The sequence below is a fragment of the Leuresthes tenuis genome, unplaced genomic scaffold (assembly GCF_036924035.1).
Source record: "Leuresthes tenuis unplaced genomic scaffold, fLeuTen1.0.hap1 SCAF_12, whole genome shotgun sequence".
NCBI lineage: Eukaryota > Metazoa > Chordata > Actinopteri > Atheriniformes > Atherinopsidae > Leuresthes > Leuresthes tenuis.
The window spans coordinates 21717814-21743811 of record NW_027325366.1 but is presented as its reverse complement, the minus strand read 5'-3'; the positions used below and the strand labels follow the sequence as shown (position 1 = coordinate 21743811).

Sequence of the window (25998 nt, the reverse complement as noted above, 5' to 3'; positions counted from 1 at the left end):
CTTATTTCCTTTTTCTAAAGAGTAACTTATTCCTAGGTTTTCTGCTTCATCATTACACGGAGCAACTTTGAGTTTGTCGTATAACTTCCTTTGGTCACTGACCAGTAGGAGGCATGAATAGACTTTTTCTGGTTACTTTATTATACCCTTGCATTGTACCTGTGGCAAACTGACATGCCTTTCAGCTTCAGTTTACACTCATGAGTTCCCTTTCCCCCCGCCTCTCACTGGAATTTTCCTTCGTATTGGGCGCCAGCAGAATCTCCGGTGATATGCGCATGAGTGACTTTGGGAGGAGAATGGTCAAAGTTCCAGGTTCAAAGTTAACAAACTGCCATAGTCTTAAGATGAAGGACCCTATCGGCACCTGCTCTGTGAGTATTTCTTTCTAAAAACAAAAAATACAAGCAATGTTTGGTTTCAAAATACACAGAAGTGGAGCATAAGATTGGTATTCAACTTACTTTGACAGACCATGCAGCTAACTTTGTGTTGGTTTGGACTCAGTATTTTCAGGCATTTCTTTCCCCATGGCATTATATCACTGATTAAAACTCACCATCTTTCAGTATAACCAACTCTATCAAAATGTGAAACAATATTCAAAGAATGGGGAGTACTTCTTCAAAGAACTCATGACAGTTTTTCAGCAGAGGTAGGTTCAGTGTTTTTCTTTTTAGACTCAGAGCACATTTGAATGCCAACAGGAGTAACTTTTGACACAATAATTGCAACTTGCTGCAATCTTTTCTGATTTAAGGGCTGAGCTAGAATTTACATATGCCAAGGGTCTGCAAAAACAGGCGGGGAAACTGATCAGGGCCTCAAAAGGAATGTCAAACAAGTAAGACACAATGAGTGGTTTGTTTTTTGTTTTGTGTCTTAACATGATCTTTAAATGAAGACTGCTGCGTGGTGTATAGAAACAATTGTATCATGGAAAATAGCATGAACTTGGCAAGTTAGATGTGATCAAAACACAGACAGGTGTCAGGCTAATTAACCGACAGCTCTAACCTTTTCATGCTGGCTCCCCTCTTAGTTCCGTCTATAGTGCCTGGTGTCATGTGTCGGATGAGATGTACTCAAGAGCAGATGCCCACAGGTAGATTTCAGCCTTAGTTTGCTTCATAACTAACCCCTGTTCACACATTCGGTAAATGTTGGGAGATATTTTGAGTAAAATGTGGTTTAATGGTTTAATTTCAGATCATTAGGAAATGCATTTCAGCAAGAGGTCATTCTGGAAATACGACAAGTCTTAGATGAACACAATAAGAGGAAGAAGCCTGTGCGTAATTCCTTGTTTCTCTCTCTATCCCTATGTGTCTGTTTTTGCTTCGAAGCATATTCTAATGTGTCTTTAAACCTCTCTGCAATTTGATAGCTTGACATCGCCATTGACAGAAATGGAAAACTTTTCAATGCTAACTGGAACGAACAACTAAAGGTAAGGAATCAAGTTATAAATGTACGCCGAGATAAGAATGGAAATGCTTGATCTTAAATCCATAAAAGTTTTGTATGGCTGTAAAGCAGTGAGTTACGTTATGATTACGTCACAGTGAGAGCCTTGTAAAAGAGAAAATAAATATAATTGTTTCAATGTCTGATTTGATGTCAGTCCTTTGGCAACAATTATTGCTTCAATATGTTAGGTCAAATAGGTTTAGGACTGCGGCGGGCAAATTTTTATTCCCCTGCCAGAACCTGTTTCAGCTCTTTCAGAGATGATGGCAGGGAAAGCAGCTGCTTACTTGCTGTAAACACACCAGAGATGTTAGATTATGTTGGCCCCCCATAGTCAGGTAGCTATTTTTGCACTGGGTGATTTTCCACATTTTGTGGCGTTTGCAACATTTGATGCATTGTTAAACAAAAATGGGAGAGAGAAAAAGTCTTGCAATTGTAGAGCTTCCATGCTATCCAGCTGCATTTAGTTTGGGACGAACAACCACAACATAGTTCATAACTTTATCATTATTGTTACATATCTTTATGATTACATGTCACAAAATTCTGGTGTAGTCATTAAAGTGTAAAGTAAAGGGGAGAAGTACATTAACTCAGATCTACCATTATTCACTTAGTAAGTAAATTAAATGTATTAAAGCACATTTATATACAGTTCACACTGACCAAAGTGCTGTTCAAAGGGCTGTAAAAGATAAAAAGTATAATAAAGTGCTGAATGCAGTGTTACTTGGAATTAGTCATAACATAACCATATAATTTTGTTACACTGATGTTTATGTGATTTCATGTTTCCTACTCTAAAACAGATAAAGAAGAAATTGGTTGGATTAACACGAGAACATGAGGCGCTATTCAGCTTTGTTGAAAACAACAAAAAAATCTGCACTGAAAAAGAAAAACAAAAGGTACAGAATTTTGTGGGTAAGGTACTTTCATCCCTGAATTCCTTTATGGAAGCAAACCTCTCACCGTGGCTGCAAAATACTTTTCATTCCCTGCTCTTGCCTACAGATGCTTAACAGGCTGGCTAAGTCAGCAGAACTGCAGGCGCGGGTGGATGAGGAGTACTTCAATATCAACATGGAGGGTCACCACATGAGACTCAAATGGGAGAACACATTGAAAAACTGCTACCAGGTGGAAAAAATGCTTTTTGTGCTTGTCAATTTGTGTATAATTAGCTGGTTGTCTCACCAACACGGAACAATGCTCAGCGCCTTGCTATGAGGCGCCTCACTTGTGGAATAGGATGAACCAGTGAGACAGCTATAAGAAGTAGGTCAGTTTACCACAGTTAAGCCAGTCCATTCTGCTGGTTATTTTATGCTATGTGAAGCACATATTTATGTGCCCGCAGCATGGAACAGAGGCACAAGAGAAAAAGAGGGAAGAGACTTGTTCAGGGACACGTGAGGCTGCTGGCTCAAACCAACAATCTTTGTTCAGTCTTACCACACCCTTTAGTCATGTTTGTCACTATATTTTACATTTGAACTCACCTTAAAGTAGAGGATGATTGACCATGATGTAATCTGATTTTCTCACAAATGTAAATGACACGGCCAGGATTGAAGGAACAGGAAGTGAATGGGCTTAGGAAAATAAGACTTTCTGCTCTTTCAGATCATACAGGACCTGGAGAAACAGCGAATTGAAGTTCTGTGCGACATTTTGAGCAGATATAACCTCCATATGTCTAGCTTTGAGCGGACCCTCAAACATGTAAGACATCCTGCCCTAAATCCTGCCCACAAATGCACATGGAGTCACTTAATGAACATCATTACCTGTGGGGTCTTCTGCTATTTCCAGGACCAAAGACAAATAGAGCAGGCGGTCCAAAGGGTGGACATGGATAAAGACATACAAACCCTGGTAGAGGAAAACAGCATCTCAGATGAAGATAACAAAGCAGAGTTTTTGATGGCCGATTATTTTGTAAGTTTGCTTTATTTTTTTCTTTGCTCTAAAAATCTGATGCTTTTTTAAAATAGGTCCTTTGTGAACACACTCTGTCACTCATTCATTCAAAGACAAACCTTTTCATCTCTGCAGGAGGCATCTTTTTGATGAAAGCATGTACCACTGCTTATACAAAAACATACTTTTATTTTGTAACAAGGCCTGTTATAAATCCTCTATCGTGGCTCTTATGTGTATATATTGTTTCCTTTCTATAGACTGTATTGTAAATTTGAATTTAACAAGTCTCCTTTTTTAATAGGATTATTCCAAATTCAATCAAACACATTCACTGTATTGAGAAATACAGATGCTAGTACAGCAGTAACAGAGGGATTAGAGCTAAATTCCCCCAAAGAACTCACTTTGAATTTGTTGCTTTTGGTCCAGCACAAACAGTCACTGGTTGATTTTATGCTAGGGCCATGGCAGTAAATGATGTGATCCGATACGTTTCTGTTGACAATGTTCAGGAAGAAAACAGCAAATCACTGATGAGCAAAGAGAGAAGAAGAGATGCCATCAAGCTCAAACTCCAGCGTCTGGAGGACAGCATCACACAGACAAAGAAAGAGTGTGAAGGTAAGCTCAGTCAAACCGTTTTTTTAACAGTTCGCGGACAGTACCACCCTAAGACTGTCCATTCTATTCTTCTAATATCTAAACCTTGTCGCAGGAATTGAACAACTAATGACAACAAACACTGAAAACCCATCTTTTTCAAACCAGAAGAACCTTGAGGAAACTGAACAGCTGCTCGATGAGGTAAACAATATAAAGTGGTGGGAAAGTCTCATGCAGTGATGGACGTTTGCTTTATATTGGTCCCACATTAAAATGTCTCACTAATGTCATTTGTTATTTATAGTGCACTCTAAAACTGAATCTCCTTGAGGCCACTCACTATAAACTCTCCTCATCGCTCTCTGAACTTGAAGGGAAACCCAAGTCATTTTACAGATTTAGTGACAGCATTTTTAAATGGAAAGATAAGGTAGGACTCATGTGAGGTAATGTATCACCTTACAGCTGGACTATTTGTGTATTATGTACGATGCCAACGGCTGGCATGGCATTTGTGATAGCCATGTAAATATTACAAATTCCCAAATGACCACAAACTGTCATAGTGGGGAAAAAAAGAATTAGGCTTATGTTGCCTGATAGCAAAGCCAGGCGGCGTGGGACAGTTCATGACTTTTCCTACTATAAAAGGATAGTGGGGAAAATAATATGCTTATTGTTGAGAATTAATTTGATTACTGTAATATTGCAGTTATTAAAGCTTTCTGTGATTGATGATTTTTTAAACAGAATAGATACTATATGACAGTAGTGCTAATCAACCTCTTCTGTCCAACGTTCCCCCAAATCCTTCAAATTCAAAATGTGTTCCTCTGATGTATCTGGGTTTTAAAGTACATTTCACACAACTCTAGGACAACTCTTGGATAAGACCTCTTCGTGCAGTAGATTTGATCGGGTCTGTATTTGTACAGTTACCACGGCTGTAGTTGTATAGCAGCTGAGCCTTGCAGATTTTTATTCATTATAACCTTACTGCATATTTCCAAGCTAGTTTTGAAGACTAATCACAGTAAGCAGCATCAATTATTGCCTCGGGTTACCAGAACACATGTCTTCAACAAATAGCTCATTATAGCTGGCAGTTTGTTAAATGGTTAACAAATATTCCTCAAAGCAGTCACATAAAAAACCTTTTCTCTGGTTATTTTCTAAATAATGTAGACCAAACCGCTTTTCTTATCCAAGGACTGCGAGCACAGCATCGTTCAACTGACTCGCCCAGTCAAGCTCAGGAGGACACCATTCAGATCCCGAAAGTCGATGAGATTATCCATCATTTACAAAGGGCCAGTTCAGTTCCTAACACAACTGTCCGCCGAGGCTGCACCAAACTCCACTGACCAGGTCTCGCCCACAACTGCAACAAAAGAGACTGTGGAGTGTGGTGGCACTGTTTTCGGAGCAGTGCCTCACCAAGATGATGTCAAAGGACAAGGTAATTAACGCAGCAACAAGATTCTTATTACCACAACCTTAAATGCGCGAAATGAAAACAATGAAAAATGTCCAGCAGATGAAACAGAAGAGTTGTGCAGTATTGGGAAATGCAAGGCGCTGTACGACTTCACACCCGAACATCAAGATGAACTGGCTTTAAAAGAAGGTAAGTGGTGATCGCGAAACGGCCGCTTTAAAACATCAGTAAACATAGACAGTTTCAGTGACCATAACATTCGTTTCACAGGTGATCTCCTAGACATTTATGCCAAGGAGGGGAACGGTTGGTGGTTTGGCGTTCTTAACGGGGAGAGAGGTCATTTTCCATCAACCTACGTTGAAGAGTTACCCGTGCTAAGCAGCGTCACATCATCAGATGCCTGAAAGACCCAACTGATGGACAGAAAAATACACAACTGGAGCGCCAGCCTGCTGATTAGTAATATCTGCAGTGCCATAATTACAACAGCAACAAAACCTCAACCAATGCAAATGGCTGTTTATGCACCAACCTGTTTCATTGAAACTGGACAGAAACACTCATTTTAATTTGTTCTTCACAGCCACAATCTGTGATTTCTTTTCACCGTACACCCTGCATTGTGGGATTTTTCTACAGATTCTGGTTGTATATTAATTTTTATACCAATACAACTTTTTTTCTTATTATTTATAATGCAGTGTCCAAACGTAATTTTTTTACAAACACATACTTTATTGCGTCATTTACACCCTTAAACAAGGCTGCTACACTTCTTCGTTACTCCTACAATTGTAAAATGAGCAAGGAAGAACAAAATAAATGAAAACTGTTTATATGATCAGTTACATGTTTCAGGGTTTAAAATTAGTGAGAGAAAGAAAAAAAAAATGTCCCGAACAACACTTGCTGTTTTAAAACAAACTCAGAGGTTTAAAATGATAACAAGTATAGTAAGTGCGTAATAATGAGTCAAGACATTTCCAATCTATGACAAAGTCTTTTAAAAGCAGTCGATACGTTTATTTACAGACCAGTGAGCCCCCTTCCCTCCCCGATGATACTCCATGTTTAAATGGAAACTCTCCAATCTCAGCAGCGTGCCTGAGAAATAAACTCTTTCCTCACATTTGCCAGGAATGCTGGCAAATTATTGGTCTCCTGAAGCCGGCTTTCCAAGACTGGCAAACAGTCGAGCACTGGGTCACTGGATACAACTGTTGAAATTCAATATAGGTGTTAATATACAACCTACTTCCAGTGCTTGTTGCAAGATACAAATTATAATCACTGAATACTAAGAAAATACCAAAATCTTCTTCCAATGTGAATAAGCAAACTCTGTCTCAAGTTCATTGATGGTTTTTGATGAATGCATTTGTGGTCAGTTCCATTTAATTTGGCATAAAGTGCCAATTCACAACAAGTTATCCAAATAGAATTTAGAATAAGAAAGGATGTGTGTGCAACTTACTCTGGTATGCCCCGTTTTCTTTAATCCCCATCGTGATAATGTAAGCACTGTCCTGATCAGAAGGGTTAATGTTCCGGAAGACAAACTGCAACTTTTCACCTTTACAAAAGGGACAAACACGCACATTCTGTAACATCTAACGTCATATCTACTTCAGATAAAGAAAAGAGAAAAGAAAAAAAAATAGGTCTTTGAAGCTCGATTAAGAGAAAAGAAAAGTTCAATCAAGCCTAAGTGTGCTCACTGGGCTAAGAGGGTGCATTTTGAAGGAGAAAATAGAAGGAGGCCATTATCAATAGATTTCATTCTGGACTTCACCATGGCAACCGGTTAATACGGCGGGGGAGCCTCTGTTTTGATCCATTTGAAGTAGAAATAACACATTTTATACACTGCAGTCAACTTGTTTACTTGTAGCATGAAGTTCAACTTCATTCATTAAGATTGAATGAAGTGTTTATGACATTCCTTATATGTCATAACCCCCCCCCCCCCCCCGAGCCCTGCACATGCGCCGCCACACACACACACACGAATCTGTTGTCATGCCGAAGATATTGGAAAGACGCCCTCAAAAGCCCACAAAAATGTCAAGCGACTGTAAACTAAAACTGTGGTTTGGGTTTGGAAACCAAAGTTCTGTAGTGCAGTATCCCAGCCCCTAAGCACAGCAAGGCAGCCTTACGCCCCAGAATGCAAATAACAAAGGTCGAAGCACTTAAAACACAAAGTAGATCCATTTAAGGTTCACAGACCTCTCTGGTGTTGCTTTATTCAAACTGATGTAAGCAGAGGTTTTGTGGCAGTGGAAATATAAATTAAACAGATAAGAGATTAGTTCATTTATAGTTTTATAGCTGCCACCCCATGATGCAATAAAGAGGGCCGTTAACCCAAATCGTGCGTTTATGAATCATTTATCCAAAGACTCATTTAACAAAGTTTATTTCAATTTTAGTCTTTTCAGTCACACCAGGAGAAATATTCTTATAATAGTCAATAGACACGAATTCCCCTTTAATCAGACCAAAAAAAAAAAAAAAGTGCTTAATTAGTGAACTGATAAAGAACAGGGACAGCATGTCAGACAGCTCCTTCAGACTCAGCAGGAGGAAAGGCGAGAAAAAGTTTGTTGAAATGCTAAATTATTTGTTATGTTTCACAAAGGTGTGGCAGTTTGTGGCATACTGTTGTTATTTCCATCCCCATGATTATTGTTCTGCTTTAAAGTAGCTGAAGACCAGAAAATAAGGTAATCCAATCAGGTTTCAAATACGTGGCTCACAATACTAAATGCCCACAGGCTTCAGGATGGAAAACTTTTTAAACTGTACAGAGCAGATTGAATCCTGTGAAATAACAACTACATAGAGCGTGTGCGCGTAATGTCATCAGACATGTGACTGCGCTCAGTTACGCCTACTGAGTCGTCTCAATGCCTGCGGACTGCAGACAGAATGAACATCCAAAACAGAAACTGCTTTTCAATCGATCGTACCAACAGATGCAGAGAGAAGTCAGAATTTTAATCTTCAAAAACTGACAAAAAGTAAAAGCGCAGAGAGCAAAATGGTTTGCTGTAACAGAAATCTAGTCTCACAAATATAGTTAATAAATAGTTTTTGTACCTGATGGAAATAACATACGTGGGTGTCCATACTTTATATGGATAAATATATGCTTAGCTTACCTTTGATCAACTGGGTTTTGCCGAGGATTGTTCGTATCTCCAGCCCCAAATGATCCTGAAACACTAGCCTGGCTTTTTGGAGGTTCCTCAGTCTGTCTTTGTTTGCTTTGTGCTGAGACTCGATTACTGAAAACAAAAGAATGTAGTGAACAATCGTATGCTTCATCAAGATTTAACTTTCTGACAGACCGTTGGACACATTTTCAAACAGCCTTACATTCTTTTCTATTGGTTTGTTCTTCCTTAAGTTTCTGAATTTTCTGAATGATGTCCTCTTTCTGCATCTCCTTCTCCTGAACCTCAGACATCGTCTCAGATATGGCATGCCGTTTCTCCTTTAACCACACATTTTTTTGGTCCAGGTCTGAGAAGACAAAAATTGGGTCAGCAAGTGAATGTAAGTAAGCAAGTAAGTAAGTAAGTAAGACTTTACTTATATAGCACATTTCATACAAGAGTCGCAGTTCAAAGTGCTTTACATGAAAACAACAACAAGATCAGGAGCAATGCATGTAAGAAGAATAAAAATTTTAGACGGTACATAGTTCAAGATAAGAAAACGTACATAACAAGAAGATACTAATGCATAAAATAAATAGCAGGATAAAACAAAGGTAAAACAAGTAGGAGAAGGACAATAAGACACAAGATTAATAAAATGCTTTTTTGAAAAGATGGGTTTTAAGATGGCTTTTGAAAGTGTCTACTGCGTCTGCTTCCCTAATATTAAATGGGTAGTGAGTTCCATCATTTTGGGGCGTAGGTGACAAAGGCTGCATCCCCAATCTTCTTATGAGTCCTTCCAGTGACCTCTAATAGACCTGCATTTGATGATCGCAGTGTTCTAGCTGTTATGTACCTTGGAAGAGAGGTGGCAATGTAACTGGGCCCTAGTCCATTTAGAGCTTTGTATGTCAGGAGAAGTATATTGAAATCAATTCTGATCGTAACAGGCAGCCAGTGTAAAGAAGCTAGAACAGGACTGATGTGTTCTCTCTGATGTAATACTGATGATCTGCTGATTCACAATCAAACGCAACAATTGCTTGGTGACGCTGTGTACATGTACAGTACAACTGGAATGCCATGTGGAATATTACAGACTCACCTCTTTTGAATGTCTGAATTGTCTCTAACAGCTTCTCATCATCCTTACATTTTTTCAAACATGTATCTGCACATAATAGAAAGAAAAAACAAACATCAATAAATAAACAAGAACTGTTAACTAACAACTTCATAAGAACACTCCTTTGAGTTGCCTTCTTGAAGAAATTAAAAATGACTACCACGGCTAGAAGAAGCTTTGCGGCCCAGATGTTGAAATGTTGGCAATAAGTTAACTTTCTGTGTTTTATTTTTATATATATATATATATATAAAAATAACACATCAATAAAGGCAAATTACACTGTAGCAAAATAATTTCTCTTCAGGGATCAATAGATATTGAATCAAATATTAGCAAACTATAATTTACCAAGTGCTGACTTTACAAACTGTCTGTGGGACTGGGACAGCTCAACAGTCGTGTCAATTATGTCCGAATATGTTCTAAGATGCTCATTGTGGATCTCCTCCATTCCACTGGTGAACCTGTCACTCATGTTTGGGTCGGTAATGGACGTCATGATCTTCTGATATCAGTCTATGATTTAAGAAGGAAAAGCAGGCATATACATTAACACACATATAAATAAATATATATACTGTATGTAAATTTTATCATTGCTTTATTTCTAACCACATATAGTTAGGGTGATTAGAGCAGAAAAAGCTTAGGCTGCATCTATTGTTTAAGTCAAAGTACAATGGCCCACAGTTGATGATGATGATGATATGCAGCCCGCTTAAGACAAATTCTACAAGCATAAATAGGATATTGTCATAAAATTAAAAAAGTCTGAAAAGATATATCATTTACACATGCATTTAGCAGATGCTTTTACCCAAAACGACTCGTGTCTACAACTGTATAAAGTATGAGAACAATAAATACCTGACAAGCCTGACCTGACTCTTCTCTTATATCTTATCAGCCTCTGTTTCCACAACAGAATGGATTGAGACTAAACTACCCCCAACAAACATCAGGAAAACTAATGAAGCAGATCTGTACGTTCGACAGTCTACATTTTGAACGTTTTATAGCGCCTCTTGTGATCGTGTGGCTAATCCACAATAACGACTAAATGTTAACTTTACTCGTTTGATTTGGAAAGTAATGTTCAACACAGAATGTTATCCCGTCATAACATAATCAACTCTACTAGAGACGTTTCAATTACTTTATTAGCGATAATCGCAAATATGTAAACACCGCATCCAAATAGCAACATTAGCTTGTTAGCGCTAATGCTAACTGAGTAACCTAAGCGATTAGTTCATCGTAGCATTCAAGAATTAACCTTACTTACACAAACATTTAAATATTTTACTGACAACAGATTTACTAATTTTGCAACGTCTGGATTTAGTACTCACATTTTTTGAAGTGCAGTCAAATGATATCTGCTTCTGATTTTTGTCCCACTACGGAATCCGTGGTTATTTTAAAAATCCGCGGTTTGTATACACAGAGGGCGGTTACCGATGCCGGAAATGACGTCTTTTTGAAACCCAGTAAGTAATCTAATAAATATAATTGCAGTCCCATATAATTCTTTGTTTTTTTTAAAGGCGATGTGTTTTATTCATATATATTGAACTGAATACCTTTTGAATGTATATATATTTATGTATACATATATTCATATCGTTAGAGTTGAAGTTTACGTCCTCATACCCCACCTTGTGGTCAAAGGAAGGAAGTGCAAATAGCTCTCAACTCGAATGCTCCGTCCAGTCCAAACAATTAATAACAAATAATGTTACAGTCAAGATTATGTATGTAAATGCTCATATGTCTATTTTTTTTTTTTTTACAGGAAAAGAAAACTAACTGAGGATAGTAACTCAGCTGTGGAAGCCAGATGGGCTATGTTTTTCATTTATATTACAGAGAGCCTACTTGGTTGCTACGGTCACTGAGAATGACAATGTTAATGAAGCTGAAAGGATCCAGGGAAATTATGTGGGGCACTCACTCTTGGCGTGTGTATAGTGGCTAATATTTAACAATTGTACAAGCTATGTTCTGTGAAACATATAATGGTAACACAGTCAGGTTGTAAACAGTTTTTTGTGAAGTGTCTTAAAACGCTGACCTCTCGTGGCTTGGGAACACATTATTATATTCCATATGTGTTCAAACAGCCTACAGATGTTGCCATGGCTTCAGTGAATGATTTATGATGCCAGGTTGTGATATATAGTGATGTGAGGCTTGGCTTCATGGAGCTTTGACTGGTGCTGAAGAAGCAACTGTTGCACACAAACGGAACTTCATGGATTTTATTCACAGCTTTGGTGTGCTGGTTATACAGTATCTGCAGAGCAACTGCAGGGAATACCACAGCTTCCTTAACTTCATGTCAATAGTGGGTGACCCTCGTAATATTTTCTCTGTTTATTTTCCACTTTGGTTCCATTTCAATCATAATGTTGGCACCAAGATGATATGGGTGGCTGTTATCGGAGACTGGTTCAATCTCATTTTTAAATGGTAAGCCAACTCTGATTATTTCATTTCACCTTTGGTTTGTTTATTCAAAGACTTTAATCAAATGTATTTCGTTCCCTCAGGATTCTGTTTGGGCAGCGACCCTATTGGTGGGTGCAAGAAACTTACTTGTACCACAACAATTCTATACCACACCTGGATCAGTTTCACATAACATGTGAAACAGGGCCAGGTTAGTACTGTATGTATGTAGTACATTTTTGCTAATGCTATACACATAAAGTGCCAAACAATGTCCTTAATTGTTATTTTTGCAGGTAGTCCCTCTGGCCATGCCATGGGCTCATCATGTGTTTGGTATGTGATGATCACTTCTGCTCTAAACTTTGCCAGACCCTCCAGTCTCTCATCCGTCCGGAGCTTTCAGAGGTGGATGCTCAAGTTGTACTTTCTCAATACAAGAAATTGTTTCCTCATTGCTGGTTTAAATGTTTGTATTCCTGCAGGTTTCAGCTCTTGAGATCTTGCTTGTGGATGACTTTCTGGGTCATTCAGATAAGTGTTTGCCTCTCAAGGGTTTTTATTGCAACACATTTCCCACATCAGGTCATCCTTGGTCTTGTCACTGGTGTGTTTCGCTCTTTTATCTCATACGTTTAGATATATTTGTTGTATTTTATGTCAAAGATTAAGTGTTTCTTTGTTTTTCTCCATATATAGGTATGCTGGTTGCTGAAGTCTTTGATCATATCCCTTCAGTCTACAATGCAAGCTTTAAAGTGTACCTCCAGGCCAATGTTTTCCTTCTCACCATGGCTGTTTGCTTTTATCTGCTACTCAAACTCCTGGACATTGATCCTTCGTGGTCAGTCAATAAAGCCAAGAAGTGGTGTGCTAACCCAGACTGGATCCATCTGGACACCACACCTTTTGCTGGTCTGGTGAGAAACCTAGGAGCCTTGTTCGGTCTGGGACTAGCAGTGAACTCGGAGATGTTCATTCAGAGCTGTAAGGGGAAGAATGGCTGTAAAACTGTTTTCAAACTCACGTGCATGTCAACAGCTCTCACATTTCTGCAGCTGTATGATTTAATCAAAGTGCCCACTGACACTGAGGTTCTGTTCTACTTGCTGTCATTTTGTAAAAGCGCTTCAGTACCTCTCACTGTGGTTGCTGTTATCCCTTACTGTGTCCATTTGCTGATTAAAGATGACAAGAGAAAGCTGGCTTAGACTGAAAACGAATTGTTAGGTTTTGTAATGTAGCTCACAATACTTAGTGATGTGAGTTAAATCATTTCAGATAGGCTCAGTCCTGTTGTCAGAAAGTGGATACGCAGCACAGAGAACCAGTCAGACTGTTATTCACACTTATTTCACAGTCATGTAAGCACTGAACACCACAATATGTTGATATACAGCTAGTTACATTACTGGGTTTGAATAGCAAATATGTTTTATATTAAATTTTGTTTGAACATAAATGTTATATGTAGCCTACTTGTGGTTCTGTCCTTTGTATGTTTTTCTTTTATATTCACAGTAAAACTATGTATATGTATGTGTATCTGAAAATTCATCATTTCGCTATTAAAGTGGTTCTTTGTAAAGCGATGAACACTGCATTACTTTTGTGTGACACTTTACCCAAACTATTCAAATTTCCACCTTCAAATACATTTAAGGGTTCACTGCGTTTTTCTCAAGGACAGTTTGAGAGGTTTAATTGCAAAATATAAGCTTAAGAGCACAAAAGGTTTTTTTTTAAGAAAGCTCACTGTGAGCCAAATAAATGCATGGCTAAAATGAATTCATTATTTGTTCAGAAAAGGTCATCTATAACCTTGCGAATGCCTTTCAAAGACAACCTTTTTCCTTCTTTGACATCCTGCCAGTTCAAAATGTGTGAATAGCAGATGTGAGAAAGAGGACACATTATGACTGATGTTCATCAGACTATGTGCAGTTGGCTCCTAAAATGAAAATCTAGATTATGAATAAATCACAAACCAGTTTCTCGGCATTCAGACTATGCCACAATATGAAAACAAGAACCCGAGCATAAATATTTTCATCTGACTCAATATTGGGTGGTATGACAGCAGCTCACTGGATAAATTCTTTTCTAAAATTACATGCATTCAGCAGGACCCTCTGAATCAATAAGAATTTCTTGCCTGCAGCACCTCTGTTCGCACTCCAGATGTACAGGGCGTATGCTCATCCTGGTCTGGGTGTATTATCTAATCTCTAATGGGTCTTTTAGTTTCTTGAGGCTACATTAATCAGCCAAAAAGTAATGAGGTAGAACAGACTCTCTGATGTAACAAGATTAGTGAAATTAGCTAAACCCTGTGCAGAGCCTATTTCCACATCTTTTGTCCCTTTCTACGGTTGCTTAGCATCGGATGCACCTGAGGCCAGGCACTGAATGATGTAACTGTTTAAAGTGCGTAGGGTCCATGCCAAGATGAGCCTGAAGAAACATGTGTCTGGGATGTTTGACGATTTCATTACTACTTGATGTTGTAGGTGAAATAACAGAGAGCCACTCAGATGTAATTATCCAGACTTCTTTAATCCTAAAATGTAATTTAAAGGAGCTCATTTTTTTCTTTTTTTTTTCTTTAATGATTTTACAGTACATTAAGAATATTTCAAAACATGAATTATAGGCCAACAGTACAATCAAAGGCAGATGCATATAAAAAATCTTCATCCTTTTTGTGCATACAAAACAGTTTCTAACAAATAAATATTCAATAAATAGCTTTAATCAAAAATAAAGCATATAATCATAGAACCGATTCTTAAAGCCAATTTAATGTACAATATCTAAGTTTCAGCCTTCCACAATGCCCCGAATATAATTTCAGTATAAATGGTGCCTTCAGTGCCAGTTTCCTATACATCTCCGTACAATTGTGGATGGTGAAGTTTGAACTGCATGCTGATAAGTTTGTCTTTGTACTGTTTTTCAAATCATTACATTGCATTTTTACTTTTTACACAGTGTTCAAACTTCTTTCTTTGAAAATGGAAACTGTACAATAGAGCTCACTCAAAACTATCAAATGTTCGTCAAATGTTTAAGCAGGTTTTTAGCTGATTGGAGCGCCTGTTGTGACCAGCTTATAATAGGCACCCCTCTTGGCCATGAGGTTATGGTGTGCGCCTTGCTCTATGACAACTCCATGAGACATCACTGCAATGATGTCAGCAGTCTGGATGGTTGATAGTCTGTGAGCAATGACGATGCAGGTTCGTCCTTTTCTCGCCTCATCCAGAGCAGACTGGACTGTCTGCAGGACAAAAAAAAAAAAAAAAGAAACATTGTGCCATGATTCTTTGGGTGTGTCATGTGAGCATTGAGATTATTTCAAAACATACAAATCCATTTACAAAAGAATGGATTAAAAGAATACCTGTACAGCAGGTACGAGAATGCCTTGCTTTGTGTGGTTGGTCGGTGTTTAAAAACATGTCAATACCTGTTCGCTCTCTGTGTCCAGGGCAGAGGTAGCCTCATCTAGCAGCAGAATCTTGGGGTTCCTAACAATGGCTCTGGCAATGGCGATGCGTTGTTTCTGTCCTCGTGATAGCTGGGAACCCTGAGCGCCAACCTGAGTCTCGTATTTCTGCCAGATTGTGAAAGCGGTGAGGAAGTTGAGGAAGAAAGAGGTCAGAAGTTGAGCAGTTTCGCTCTTTAGAACTGATTTTATTTGGTATGTAAATATGTGTATGATTTAAAGGACAACTTATTTTTCATCAAGTCACTATGACTCATGTTGTGTATATATTTCAGGAGGTAAACTGATAAGTGAGAATTAAATGCTTAAAAAAAAATCAATACTTAATGGAGCAATTTAACCACAAGGTTCATGCAGCAGCTGCTCCAGTGCTTCTGATATAATCAGATAATATAGATCAACTTATGACTGAGGTAAGGCATTTCTTACATCCCAATCATTTTGTTTGTTGACTTGTGTCATGTGACACAATTAAGAGGTCTGGAACTACTGTAAATGGACCAAAGACCCATAATGAAAATGCTCTCAACATTATACTGCAAATATTCACCATACTATAATTTTCTTTCTCAAAGAAATAACTGTTTATAAAAGCATTCTTCTTTCATTTGTTCATTTGCTTGATTTATTTTCTAAGTATTCTTGTTAACAAAAGAGAGACCAGGCTAACAACCAGAACTGAAGTTGTGCTCCTTGTGAAATTCAATCATACATTAAAAGCGTTCTACTCACGTCTGGTAGAGTCATCACAAAGTCATGAAGATAGGCTTTCTTGGCGGCCTCAGCAACATCCTCCATACTGACACTGCGTGCGTTATCTCCGTACCGTATATTTTCAGCTATGCTGCAGTCAAATAAAACTGGCTCCTGCGACACTATGCCGATCTGAGATCTCAGGAAAGGCACATTGACTGCATGGGATGGGCGGCCATCAATCAACTGAAAATAAAAGATGACTCAATTAAAAGTGAAATAAGGGCTATGGAAAATAAGGATTTCATTCATTTTGTGATTAGGGCCATTTATGTCCATGTCTTTCAACACGCACCACTTGCCCCTCATCAGGATCGTAAAACCTTTCCAGTAACTGAACGCTGGTGCTTTTCCCACAGCCGCTGCTCCCAACAAACGCCAACGTCTGACCAGGTTTCACAGACACAACCAGACCATTCAATACCTGGATATCTGGTCGTGTTGGATAGGTAAACTTACAGTCCAGGAACTTGATCTCCCCTCTGAAATTCTCCTAAAGATGTATGACAATGCATATGAAATACTTTGACAAAATAACAAGCAAAAATGTAATACAGTGTTTCCAGTTCACCAACCCATTTCTCTCCGTCTGTGTGGCTTATGCTTATTTTAGGGACTCTGTCCAACAGTTTGAAAAACTGAGTGGCTGCAGTTTTGGCTTTGGCATAATCTGGAGTGAAGGAGGAAGCTCTGCCCAGAGCCGTCCCGCTGATTACTACAGCTGAAATCACTCTGGAGACGCAGCAGATGAGCACAGTTTTTATGTTTGGCAATCACAAAACTAAAAAGGTGCAACATAGGAGTTTTACCAACCTAAAAACAAACATGTATTGTAACCCCTCAACTCTGACCAGGTAGCCTCCATATCTAAATGAAGCAGCATATGCCATGAAGATGACACACTGGGCAAAGCCAAAACAGAGCCCATAGATGTTGGCTCTCTTCTTGGCAGCTTTATATGGCAGCTCGAGTTTCTGTTCATACGTTTCCACAAATGAGTGCTCTTTGGCCAAGCCTGCAATTGTTCTGATGTTGGAGAGAGCCTCACCGGATACCTGTGGTAGATATCATTCGTAGCTGTCAGATTCGTGGCTATCTCTGGTCTGCACCGTGAGTGTTCTGATACTATGATGAAAAGGAAACTTACCCGACCAGCTGCTTCCATGGCTTTTTTATCCTCATTTGCAAAACCTGTCAGCATTTTGGCTTGGAATACCCCAGACAGTCCAATGAGAGGTAGGAAGCACATAATTACCAATGTTAACTTCCAGCTGAAGTAGAACGCTATGATGAATGAGGCTCCTATGTTGGTCAAAGAGTTCACGATCATGCCAATCTGAGAACCCGTTGCCTGGAGAAATTCCACACATACACAAAATAACACTGTAATTGCCATGACAAATCAAAGCACCAATGTGACATCTAAAAATAAATGGCTTGAAAACTGCAACTCACCCCCTGGACCATGGATGCGTCTGTGGCCAGTCTGGTGGTTAGTGCTCCAGGACTGTTTCTAGGGTCATCAAACCAACCAATCTCCTGTCTCAGCATGGCTTGGAAACCCACTTTCCTCAGACGGCGGGTCAGCAGCTCTCCAGACTTGGCAAAGGCATAACCCTGAAACATTAAATGTAACTCAGTCTACATATAAACCAAAACTTCATTCCCTCCTACTATATTATATTAGAAGGGTGACATAGAAACCTATATGTGTCCTTTTATGGGTCGTACCATGCCAACTCAGTTAACCCCACAGTTCATGTCAAGGCTTTTATTAAGAAATTAAATTATGTGAAAGCTTATGGGACATTTTAAAATTGCAAAGGTCTGTTCCTCGCCCTTTTAATCTTATTCTATTTTTTAGTACTTGCAAAAATTTCAACCTTGGAACTAAATTCAATTATTTTTGTCAATTGGAACATCTGTAAACATTCATGAAAACTTCATGTAAAAGGTTCAGGTTTCCAAAATACAGATTAATTTTGATTGTGTGTGACAATAATGCATTTTTAATATCTTGTACCTAGACTTCAATAATAAAGAGAACAATCCAATCAACACCTTCTTGACCATGTCAACAAAAACTGAATATACATCGAAATTTGTAAAAGTGCATTATATGGCAGTGTGGAAGTATTGCATTGTTTTGGAGTTCTCAGGGGGAGAAAAAAGAACACCCTGGCCCGTGCAATTATTCTGATTTGAAATAACAGTGTGAGAAATATAAAGTTTTGGTCCTTCAACAATTAAGGACATAATAAAAGGGCTGTGGAATGAAATACTGCCTTAGGAATACACCTATTTTACATATCTTAATATTGTTTATAAATTCAATATCAAATTTGCAATAATACAAAAAGTTGTGGAGAAATTTTATTTTGAAAGATTAAGGTAGGAAATATTTTCTTGTCATTGATTTGATTACTTAAAAAGCCTTAGAAGTTGCTAGTTGTTCATGGGGTTTTGTGGATATTAAGGTCATATATCAACCCAATCTGAAAGTGCCAGAGTTGCAAACCTTTTAGAATTTAGCTTAGACAGCCAAAGTAAGTAAATAAATAAATAAGAAAAGTATTTGAGGTGGAGCTATTGGATTTTGCAAGGTCCGATGACATGGTTGTTTCTCTTCCGAATAACCAACGACATGAACTGAGAGTATCGAAATGAGTTAGCATGTCATGAGATTTTAGATAATTCTGATGAAAAAAACAAAACATCAACCTGCATGAACTGGGAGAAGAAACTAATCACAGCCACGATACAAAACAAAAGACATATGCCGTTGATCTGCTTCCGCTGCTCATTCAAGTCAGGAATGGCAAAAGTCTGTAAAAGCATAAAGCACAGACATCGTTTACCTCTAAACAAACCAGTTCAACTTGTAACACTTAGCATACAAGTACATTCATCATGGGAGAAACTCTTACCCCTAGAATCTGGCTGAACAGGACAGCATAGATGGGGTTGACGGAGCCATTGACAGCAGCTCCCAGGGAGCCAAGGAGCATGTAGGGCCATTCTGGCTGGTTGTACTTCAGGATACGTGCAACTGGAGCAGGTTCTTCATGCTCGTCTGCATCATCCTCAAGCTCCTGTTGAAAGACACACGTTAGAGACAGGCTAGCGTGTGAGCTAGCATATTATACAGCAGCAAAGGTATCATCAGTACATTTTCTGGTGTGACCTCCACGTCTGGAAGGATCTTGAGGCTGCCTGATATAGCATCCAGGACAAAATCGTTTGACAGTTTGCTCCGGGATCGCAGCCGAGCAGAGCTCCTACAGGAACGAAAATGAGAATTTCAATCTATTTTATTGATAATACAATGATTTGTTCTTAAACGTGTATGTATGATCATATGTCTGTACCTTTTACTTGATCTGCAGCTTCCACGCCTGAAACTGCCCACTTTTAGATCAATGTCTTCATCAGAAGCTTCACTGATCATGTCTCGGAAAAGAAACAAAAAACAAATAAAAATCGACTCAACAGAAACATACAAGTATAAAAGTTTCCATTTCCCCAAACCAAAAGCAGAAATGATAGACATTGTAAGATTTTCCTGTAACTTCTGCTAAGTACTTGTTCAAACCAATCAGGTAAGACATCAATCCCTTGTTTGGGTGGATAGTGTGGGTACAAGGTTACAGTTCTGAACCAATTACTTCCTACCACCAATGAACGTTTTGCAGGGACTAATTCAGACATAGCTAATTAATTATCCTGGCTTGTTGGAAATGGTATGGCGGCATGCAAAAATCTAGTCACTCCTTGTCAAAGCTTCTCTTAACTGCCAAATGAGCAAAATATTTCCTCCTTTAATTGCTTAGATAAGATGATTTTGAATGTTACATTGTCAAAATAACAGAAAGGAAAAGACCCCGAGGCAAGTGTTTGGTAACACCCCGTTGGGCAACATATCTTGCAAGTCATGAGTATTACAACTGTGGTTTGTTTTTTCCTTCCTTAGAAAAATGTGTCAAGTTCTATGGTGTTCTTTTTCTATGTTGCATGCACTGCTTCTGCCAGGTCTATCTATAGATTTCTGGTGAAGTTTAGGTAGCTGCAGAGACAGCAAAACCCACAGCCTGTGCTTCTTGAGGTAATGTGGAAAAGTGAGCTGGAAAAGTTTGAAGTTTTCTTATTTTTTCTTCAGATAGTGTGACGATTGCCTCCTGAATTTATTGCATTTTAATTAGAGCCACCCTTCAATTAATTCCAATTCACTGACCAAGAAGTTTAAAACTAACCTTATAACAGTGATAACAGTATTTATCACTCGTGCCCTACCTCTGCATAAAGCTTACCATTATCTGTGTTGGAAGAGCCTTGGTTCTGCAGGGTGACGAGGGTAAAGTAGACGCCTTGTCTTTCTAGTAGCTCGTTGTGTTTTCCTCTCTCCACGGCCTTTCCATGCTCAAATCCTACAATCACATCTGCATTCCTGATGGTGGAAAGACGATGGGCTACAGAGATTGTGGTCCTGCCTGTGCGTACCTGCGGAATTATCAGTGTACTATTTCACAAAACAAGTCAAGATGTTGTGTTTCAGTACATAGTGTGCAGACAGGGACTCACATTATCCAGCGCTTTCTGGACTATTGCTTCACTCTCATTATCCAAAGCAGATGTGGCCATATCCAACAACAGAATCTTAGGGTTTCGGATGAGAGCTCGAGCGATAGCAATCCTCTGCTTCTGTCCTCCACTCATCTGGCCTCCACCCTCACCCACCAGTGTGTCAAATTTCTGAAAGATTAGTGGGGAAAATGTTAAAAAGGAGAAGCCTGCAAACAATTTGTGATGCTGCTGCATCATTACTCAGTTTGTACTGTATGTGTACCTGTGGTAGATCCATAATAAAATCATAAGCATTGGCCTCTTTTGCTGCCTGGATAATGTCTTCCATGGATACTCCAGGTCGACCGTACCTTATGTTCTCAGCAATGGTTGTGGCAAACAGCACTGGCTCCTGCTCCACGATGCCAATGAGAGAACGGAGCCACTGAATGTTTAGAGTACGGATGTCATGGCCGTCCAAACACACCTGAGAATGTGATTTACATTCAAAGACAACACAATGAAGCTTTCCTAATTTTCACTGTGATCTGTGTCATTTGTGAGGTTACTTAGATTGTTACCATTCCTTCCTTTGGGTCATAAAACCTTTGAATAAGTTGGATTGTGGTGCTCTTTCCAGATCCGCTCGGTCCAACAAAAGCAGTAGTTTCTCCAGCTTTGATCTGCACGCTGAGATTATCTAAAATCTGAAGACAAAGTTGTGTTTTCAAGAGTTACATTTTGAAAACTGTAACATGGGCAAAATAAATCCCAAGTATAGCAAGTTACCTTGACTTCAGGTCGAGAAGGGTAGTAGAAAGTGACATTTTTTAACTCAATGTCACCTTTGACTTTGTCTAATTTATAGCCATCGTCAGAGAAACAGTCGATTTCTGGTTCCTGTGAATGTAGCAACAGAGAATTTGATTTTATTATGCAATCAGTCTTTCCAAGCTGGATTTCCTCTTGAATTAATAATTTCTTACCCGGTCAATTGTTTCAAAAATAGTCTTTGCTGCAGCACGACCAGAAGCAAAGGCCTCCAGGCATGGTGAGGCCTGTCCAAGGTTCATAGCTGCCATGAGTACTCCAAAGAAAACCTGAAAGCAAAAGAATGCTCCATGAAAAGGCCCCGTCCTGCAAAGCTGATTTGTCAACTGCTGTACAAGAAAGTTGTAGCCTGATTGATGAAGAATACTGCTTTTCATTAGTGAAGTTCATGTCTCAAACAAATGAAGCTGTTTAAAAGACAAGGTACTATCACGATTTTTTGAAATTATTATTTGGTTCACGATTCCATCATTTTTTCTTGAATTTGATATAGAACAAAATATTAAAGATAAAATGTTCTCAAGGTATGTTAAACAAAGCCAGAATGTTCATCTGTTGAATGCAATAGCTTTGTGTCACATCTGCAATTAAGATTAAGACTTTTATTCTCGTGTAGATACAAAAATGACTGCTCCACATTTAACCAATCCAGGTTTCTGCCTGTTGAACACACACATGCATATGCACATACACTCATGGAGACAGATGCCATATACTCTGGGGCCGCCGCCATTCACAGCACCCAGGGAGCATGAAGGTACAGTGCCTTGCTCAAGTGGAAAGGAGGTGGACAGCCTCAGTGTGTTAATAAAACAACTGAATGAACTCCTTCCAATAATTACAACAGGGAACATTTTACAATTCGAGCTATCTGATAATAACCAAATGAAGTTGCAGCCACTTTTACTCCATTTGTCTACAGTGAGTCCTCTCAACTATGTATTGTTCCAACCTTATTCTTATAACGAAACAACTTCTGTGAAATTAAATGGGTTTATTTTTTACCAATTGATCTATGTGAAGTCTGACTTCTGACCCCATCAAAAAATGTGAATGATTGACATAAAGTCTGACATAAAGAATAACATGTTTTCTTTCATTTTCACATACCTGAATAAGACTACCAGGAGACAGCTCCTTGGTGTCGATGACCAGTTTAGATCCATACCAAAAGGCCAAAGCGTAACAGAGGAAAATGATGCACCACAAGTATCCTTGAAACACTCCTATGACTGAGCCCTTTTTCACTCCCCAGTTCTGAGCCTCTTCAAGGTTTCTGTCATACCTGTTGCATAATTCATATTTTTATGTATATTAAGATAGGTGAAGAACTGTGTCATCAATTAGAGAGTACATGCTTAATTCTAAAAAGGTTGGAGTGCTGTGTAAAAACTAAACAAAGTAAAATGCAATGATCTTCAAACCACTCTTTTTTAGAAGATAGAAAGCATATCAAATGTTAAAGTGAGACATTTCATGAAAAAATTAGTTCATCTTGATTACTAGAATGACACCACATCTAAAAAAAAAGTTGGGTGGCATCATCTGCTATTAAAAGTCTTTATTTTCTCACCATGGGAGAAAGATTTTGGCCCATTCCTTCCTCATATAGGATGCCAGCTACTTAGCAGTCCAAGATCTTCTTTATCATAATTTGTGTTTCATGATGCTTCAAATGTTTTCAGTTGATGAAAGGTCTGGGCCGCAGGCAGGCCAGTCCAGCACTCTTCTACTATGAAGGCAAATTACTATTTCCATAGGAACTCAAGCACCATCATACTATCAGACATATAGGCTTTTGAACTGAACATTAATTCTTTAACAGGCCAAATGCTTCCTCTACTCTTTAATCCAGAAGACTTTAAATTCATGTTTTTCTTTTAAAATCCTAATTCCTCTGACCACAGACCAGTTTCCCACTTTGCCTCAGTTCATATTATATGCCAGAGAACACGGAAACATTTCTGGATCTTGTTCACATGTATTCTCCTCTGCATGACAGAACTTTAACGTGCATTTTGGACGGCCCCATGAACTGTGTTCACTGACTGATTTCTGGAAGTGTTAAGTTTAAGTGCCCAAAGATCACAGGCTTCCAATTCTGATTTTCAGCCGTGTTTATGAATCATTTGATGTTTTTATTTACTGCAGATGATAAAATAATCAAAGTCATCATGATTTCATATTGAGAATAACGTTTCTGAACTTCCTCCACAATTTGTAAAAACACTTTATTTTTTGTTTTACTGATTACTGAACCCCAACTAATTTCTACTTCTGAGACTCTGCCTCTCTGAGGTCCTCTCTTCTCACCCAATCTTGTTATTGGCTTGCTGCTAATTAACCTAATTAGTTGCACCGTGTTCCTCAAGCTGTTTCTTTTTTGTACCACTTACTTTTCCAGCCTTTTGCTGGCCCCGTCCCGACTTTATTTGAGAAGTGATGCTGCCACCAAATTCAAGATGAGCGAATATATTCAGTCAAATAGTCATATGTCTCCCTTTCAACATTTAATATACAATTTTCATTTTTATTCATATTTTACCAAGCATCCAATTTTTTTGGAATAGGAGTTGTATTACAAAATACCTTTCAGTTTCCTTTTCCTCCCCACCAAAGGCTGCTACTGTTCGGATGGATGACAGGACCTCGTCAGCCACTGCTCCAGCCTTTGCATAGGCCTTTAGCTCACGTCCTGTCAGTCTGGCCACAGCCTTCAGGAACAAAGAAAAAACGCTCAAAGATATTAAAAAGCACCATCTACTACTGTCTAACTATTACAAGTCCCTAATTTCTTACCATGGCCATCAGTCCAGCAGCTAAACCAATCAGTGGGCTCACAGCTATGACCACCAAAGTCAGCTTCCACCCACCGATGAATCCGACCATGAAGCCAAACACGAAAGTAGAGATCCTCTCAATGAAAATACACACCTGATCAGCGATGGCGTTATTGATTTTATTGATGTCACTGACAAGGAACAGAATAGATAGGAAGCATGTGATGAAAAAACCTCTAAAAACACTAATAACTGCTTGATCTGCGAATGAGAAGTCTCAGCTTACTCGGATATCCTCGTGTTCAGTTCACCAACAGAGCTGCAGTCAAACCATCCAATCTCCATTTGCATTACTTTTCTAAAATAAGTCTTTCGCATTCTCTGAGTTTGTCTTGCAGCCGATGCCACCCAGCAGACAATCTACATCGTGGCACAAAAATATGTCTGTAACAATGTTATAATCCATTATAAATCAAGAGATTTTTCTTATGATTAAAGCACATTCTCACCTGAAAGTAACTAACGATCAGAACACCTAATCCAATGCCAATGTAGTAATATGCAAACAAGGTCATCTGCGCTTCAATATCCACTCTGTAAAAAGAGAAAATGTTTCAAAGCAACTCCTGACTACAACATCAATCATCTAAACTATGTACTTGTGACTTACCCACAGTCCACTGTGTTGTTGTCAGCTGTTTCATATAGGGTGCCATTGGTCCAATAAATGGTGTTGTTAGTGCATTCCTTGTTTGGATCTTTCAGCTCTTGTATCTCTAGCTCATACGCCACAAAAGTGTTTGTCATCATGCCGTAAACCAGAAGCATGAGAGGTGAAGCTGAGCCGTGGACGAGGGCACACAGGCCACCCACCACCATCATGACTTTGTCTTTCCAGGTGGCAAATTGAAACTTCCAAAAAGAATTAGTGGATTTAAAAGGAAGAAAGACAACAGGTGATAAAAATATAGTGTCCATAATGTACATTTAAGAAGTTTTTGTACAAATGTATGTAGAAATTAGGAAAACTGGTTTGTATTCATGGAAATATTTACCAGTTGAAAGTATCCAACACTTAATGCATTTCCTTTTTTCTTTTCATCTCTGAAAAATGTGTGAATTACATTTTGTTTGAACAACAATAAAAACCTGTAAACGTTCATCGATCTGAGACATGTTGTGGATAATGCCGTTACAAACTTACCCAGTCTGATTGTTTGCTGAAAGAAATTAAGATGCACATTCAGACTTGCTCAACCACATACATCTCTCATATTATTTTATCAGGTTTATCACATGTAGAATAGCTCTGTCAAACCTATTTGATCTGCATCTGATGCTTTTGTAAGTTTGACAGATTTCTTCATGTTTGCCAC

General features: G+C 38.7%; 4 protein-coding genes across 7 annotated transcripts; 2 read left to right on the top strand and 2 right to left on the bottom strand.

The window, feature by feature from the left end:
- Positions 1–286: 286 nt before the first annotated feature.
- Positions 287–6101, top strand: nostrin (nitric oxide synthase trafficking). Of its 3 annotated transcripts, none has more exons than XM_072397695.1 (16): positions 287–374; positions 570–655; positions 761–844; positions 1043–1105; positions 1210–1291; positions 1388–1450; positions 2283–2381; positions 2488–2613; positions 3100–3198; positions 3289–3414; positions 3912–4020; positions 4115–4203; positions 4307–4432; positions 5212–5461; positions 5537–5629; positions 5711–6101. In XM_072397695.1, the coding sequence occupies exons 1-16, from the start codon at positions 300–302 to the stop codon at positions 5845–5847; spliced, it is 1707 nt and encodes a 568-aa protein (XP_072253796.1). In that variant the 5' UTR covers positions 287–299; the 3' UTR covers positions 5848–6101. The 3 variants fall into 3 exon arrangements, with proteins under 3 accessions (XP_072253796.1, XP_072253795.1, XP_072253794.1); XM_072397694.1 differs by having other exon boundaries at positions 298–374; positions 5188–5461; positions 5540–5629; XM_072397693.1 differs by having other exon boundaries at positions 298–374; positions 5188–5461.
- A 215-nt stretch (positions 6102–6316) lies between these two features.
- spc25 (SPC25 component of NDC80 kinetochore complex) lies at positions 6317–11183 on the bottom strand. The gene is made up of 7 exons (XM_072397692.1): positions 11092–11183; positions 10088–10255; positions 9716–9781; positions 8825–8971; positions 8608–8733; positions 6918–7016; positions 6317–6660 (listed from the first exon to the last, which is right to left on the bottom strand). The coding sequence occupies exons 2-7, from the start codon at positions 10236–10238 to the stop codon at positions 6536–6538; spliced, it is 714 nt and encodes a 237-aa protein (XP_072253793.1). The 5' UTR covers positions 10239–10255; positions 11092–11183; the 3' UTR covers positions 6317–6535.
- An 810-nt stretch (positions 11184–11993) lies between these two features.
- LOC140319920 (glucose-6-phosphatase 2-like) lies at positions 11994–13566 on the top strand. Of its 2 annotated transcripts, none has more exons than XM_072397690.1 (5): positions 11994–12211; positions 12292–12401; positions 12487–12598; positions 12676–12797; positions 12890–13566. In XM_072397690.1, the coding sequence occupies exons 1-5, from the start codon at positions 11994–11996 to the stop codon at positions 13399–13401; spliced, it is 1074 nt and encodes a 357-aa protein (XP_072253791.1). In that variant the 3' UTR covers positions 13402–13566. The 2 variants fall into 2 exon arrangements, with proteins under 2 accessions (XP_072253791.1, XP_072253792.1); XM_072397691.1 differs by having other exon boundaries at positions 12487–12610; positions 12691–12797.
- A 1353-nt stretch (positions 13567–14919) lies between these two features.
- On the bottom strand, positions 14920–25785 carry abcb11a (ATP-binding cassette, sub-family B (MDR/TAP), member 11a). The gene is made up of 25 exons (XM_072396810.1): positions 25678–25785; positions 25293–25534; positions 25132–25216; positions 24909–25042; positions 24642–24813; positions 24432–24556; positions 22953–23127; positions 21998–22111; positions 21801–21911; positions 21593–21718; positions 21295–21498; positions 21030–21200; positions 20759–20948; positions 19820–19901; positions 19621–19729; positions 19379–19543; positions 19173–19277; positions 17907–18068; positions 17599–17802; positions 17265–17506; positions 17027–17183; positions 16747–16944; positions 16431–16637; positions 15660–15806; positions 14920–15470 (listed from the first exon to the last, which is right to left on the bottom strand). Exons 1-25 carry the CDS (start codon positions 25783–25785, stop codon positions 15270–15272), a joined length of 3936 nt encoding a protein of 1311 aa, XP_072252911.1. The 3' UTR covers positions 14920–15269.
- Positions 25786–25998: the final 213 nt, after the last annotated feature.

Coding starts and splice junctions, on each gene's coding strand:
- nostrin (XM_072397693.1), top strand. CDS start 300: ATGGTCAAAGTTCCAGGTTCAAAGTTAACAAACTGCCATAGTCTTAAG. Junction 1,451..2,282: donor ACTGGAACGAACAACTAAAG/GTAAGGAATCAA, acceptor ACTCTAAAACAG/ATAAAGAAGAAATTGGTTGG. Junction 2,614..3,099: donor CATTGAAAAACTGCTACCAG/GTGGAAAAAATG, acceptor CTGCTCTTTCAG/ATCATACAGGACCTGGAGAA.
- spc25 (XM_072397692.1), bottom strand. CDS start 10,238: ATGACGTCCATTACCGACCCAAACATGAGTGACAGGTTCACCAGTGGA. Junction 8,972..9,715: donor AATTCAGACATTCAAAAGAG/GTGAGTCTGTAA, acceptor TTGTCTTCTCAG/ACCTGGACCAAAAAAATGTG. Junction 6,661..6,917: donor AGAAAACGGGGCATACCAGA/GTAAGTTGCACA, acceptor GAATTTCAACAG/TTGTATCCAGTGACCCAGTG.
- abcb11a (XM_072396810.1), bottom strand. CDS start 25,785: ATGAACGTTTACAGGTTTTTATTGTTGTTCAAACAAAATGTAATTCAC. Junction 25,535..25,677: donor GTGTTGGATACTTTCAACTG/GTAAATATTTCC, acceptor TCTTTTTGGAAG/TTTCAATTTGCCACCTGGAA. Junction 18,069..19,172: donor TCTTCTCCCAGTTCATGCAG/GTTGATGTTTTG, acceptor TTAATGTTTCAG/GGTTATGCCTTTGCCAAGTC.
- LOC140319920 (XM_072397690.1), top strand. CDS start 11,994: ATGGATTTTATTCACAGCTTTGGTGTGCTGGTTATACAGTATCTGCAG. Junction 12,599..12,675: donor TCCGTCCGGAGCTTTCAGAG/GTGGATGCTCAA, acceptor GTATTCCTGCAG/GTTTCAGCTCTTGAGATCTT. Junction 12,798..12,889: donor CATCCTTGGTCTTGTCACTG/GTGTGTTTCGCT, acceptor CTCCATATATAG/GTATGCTGGTTGCTGAAGTC.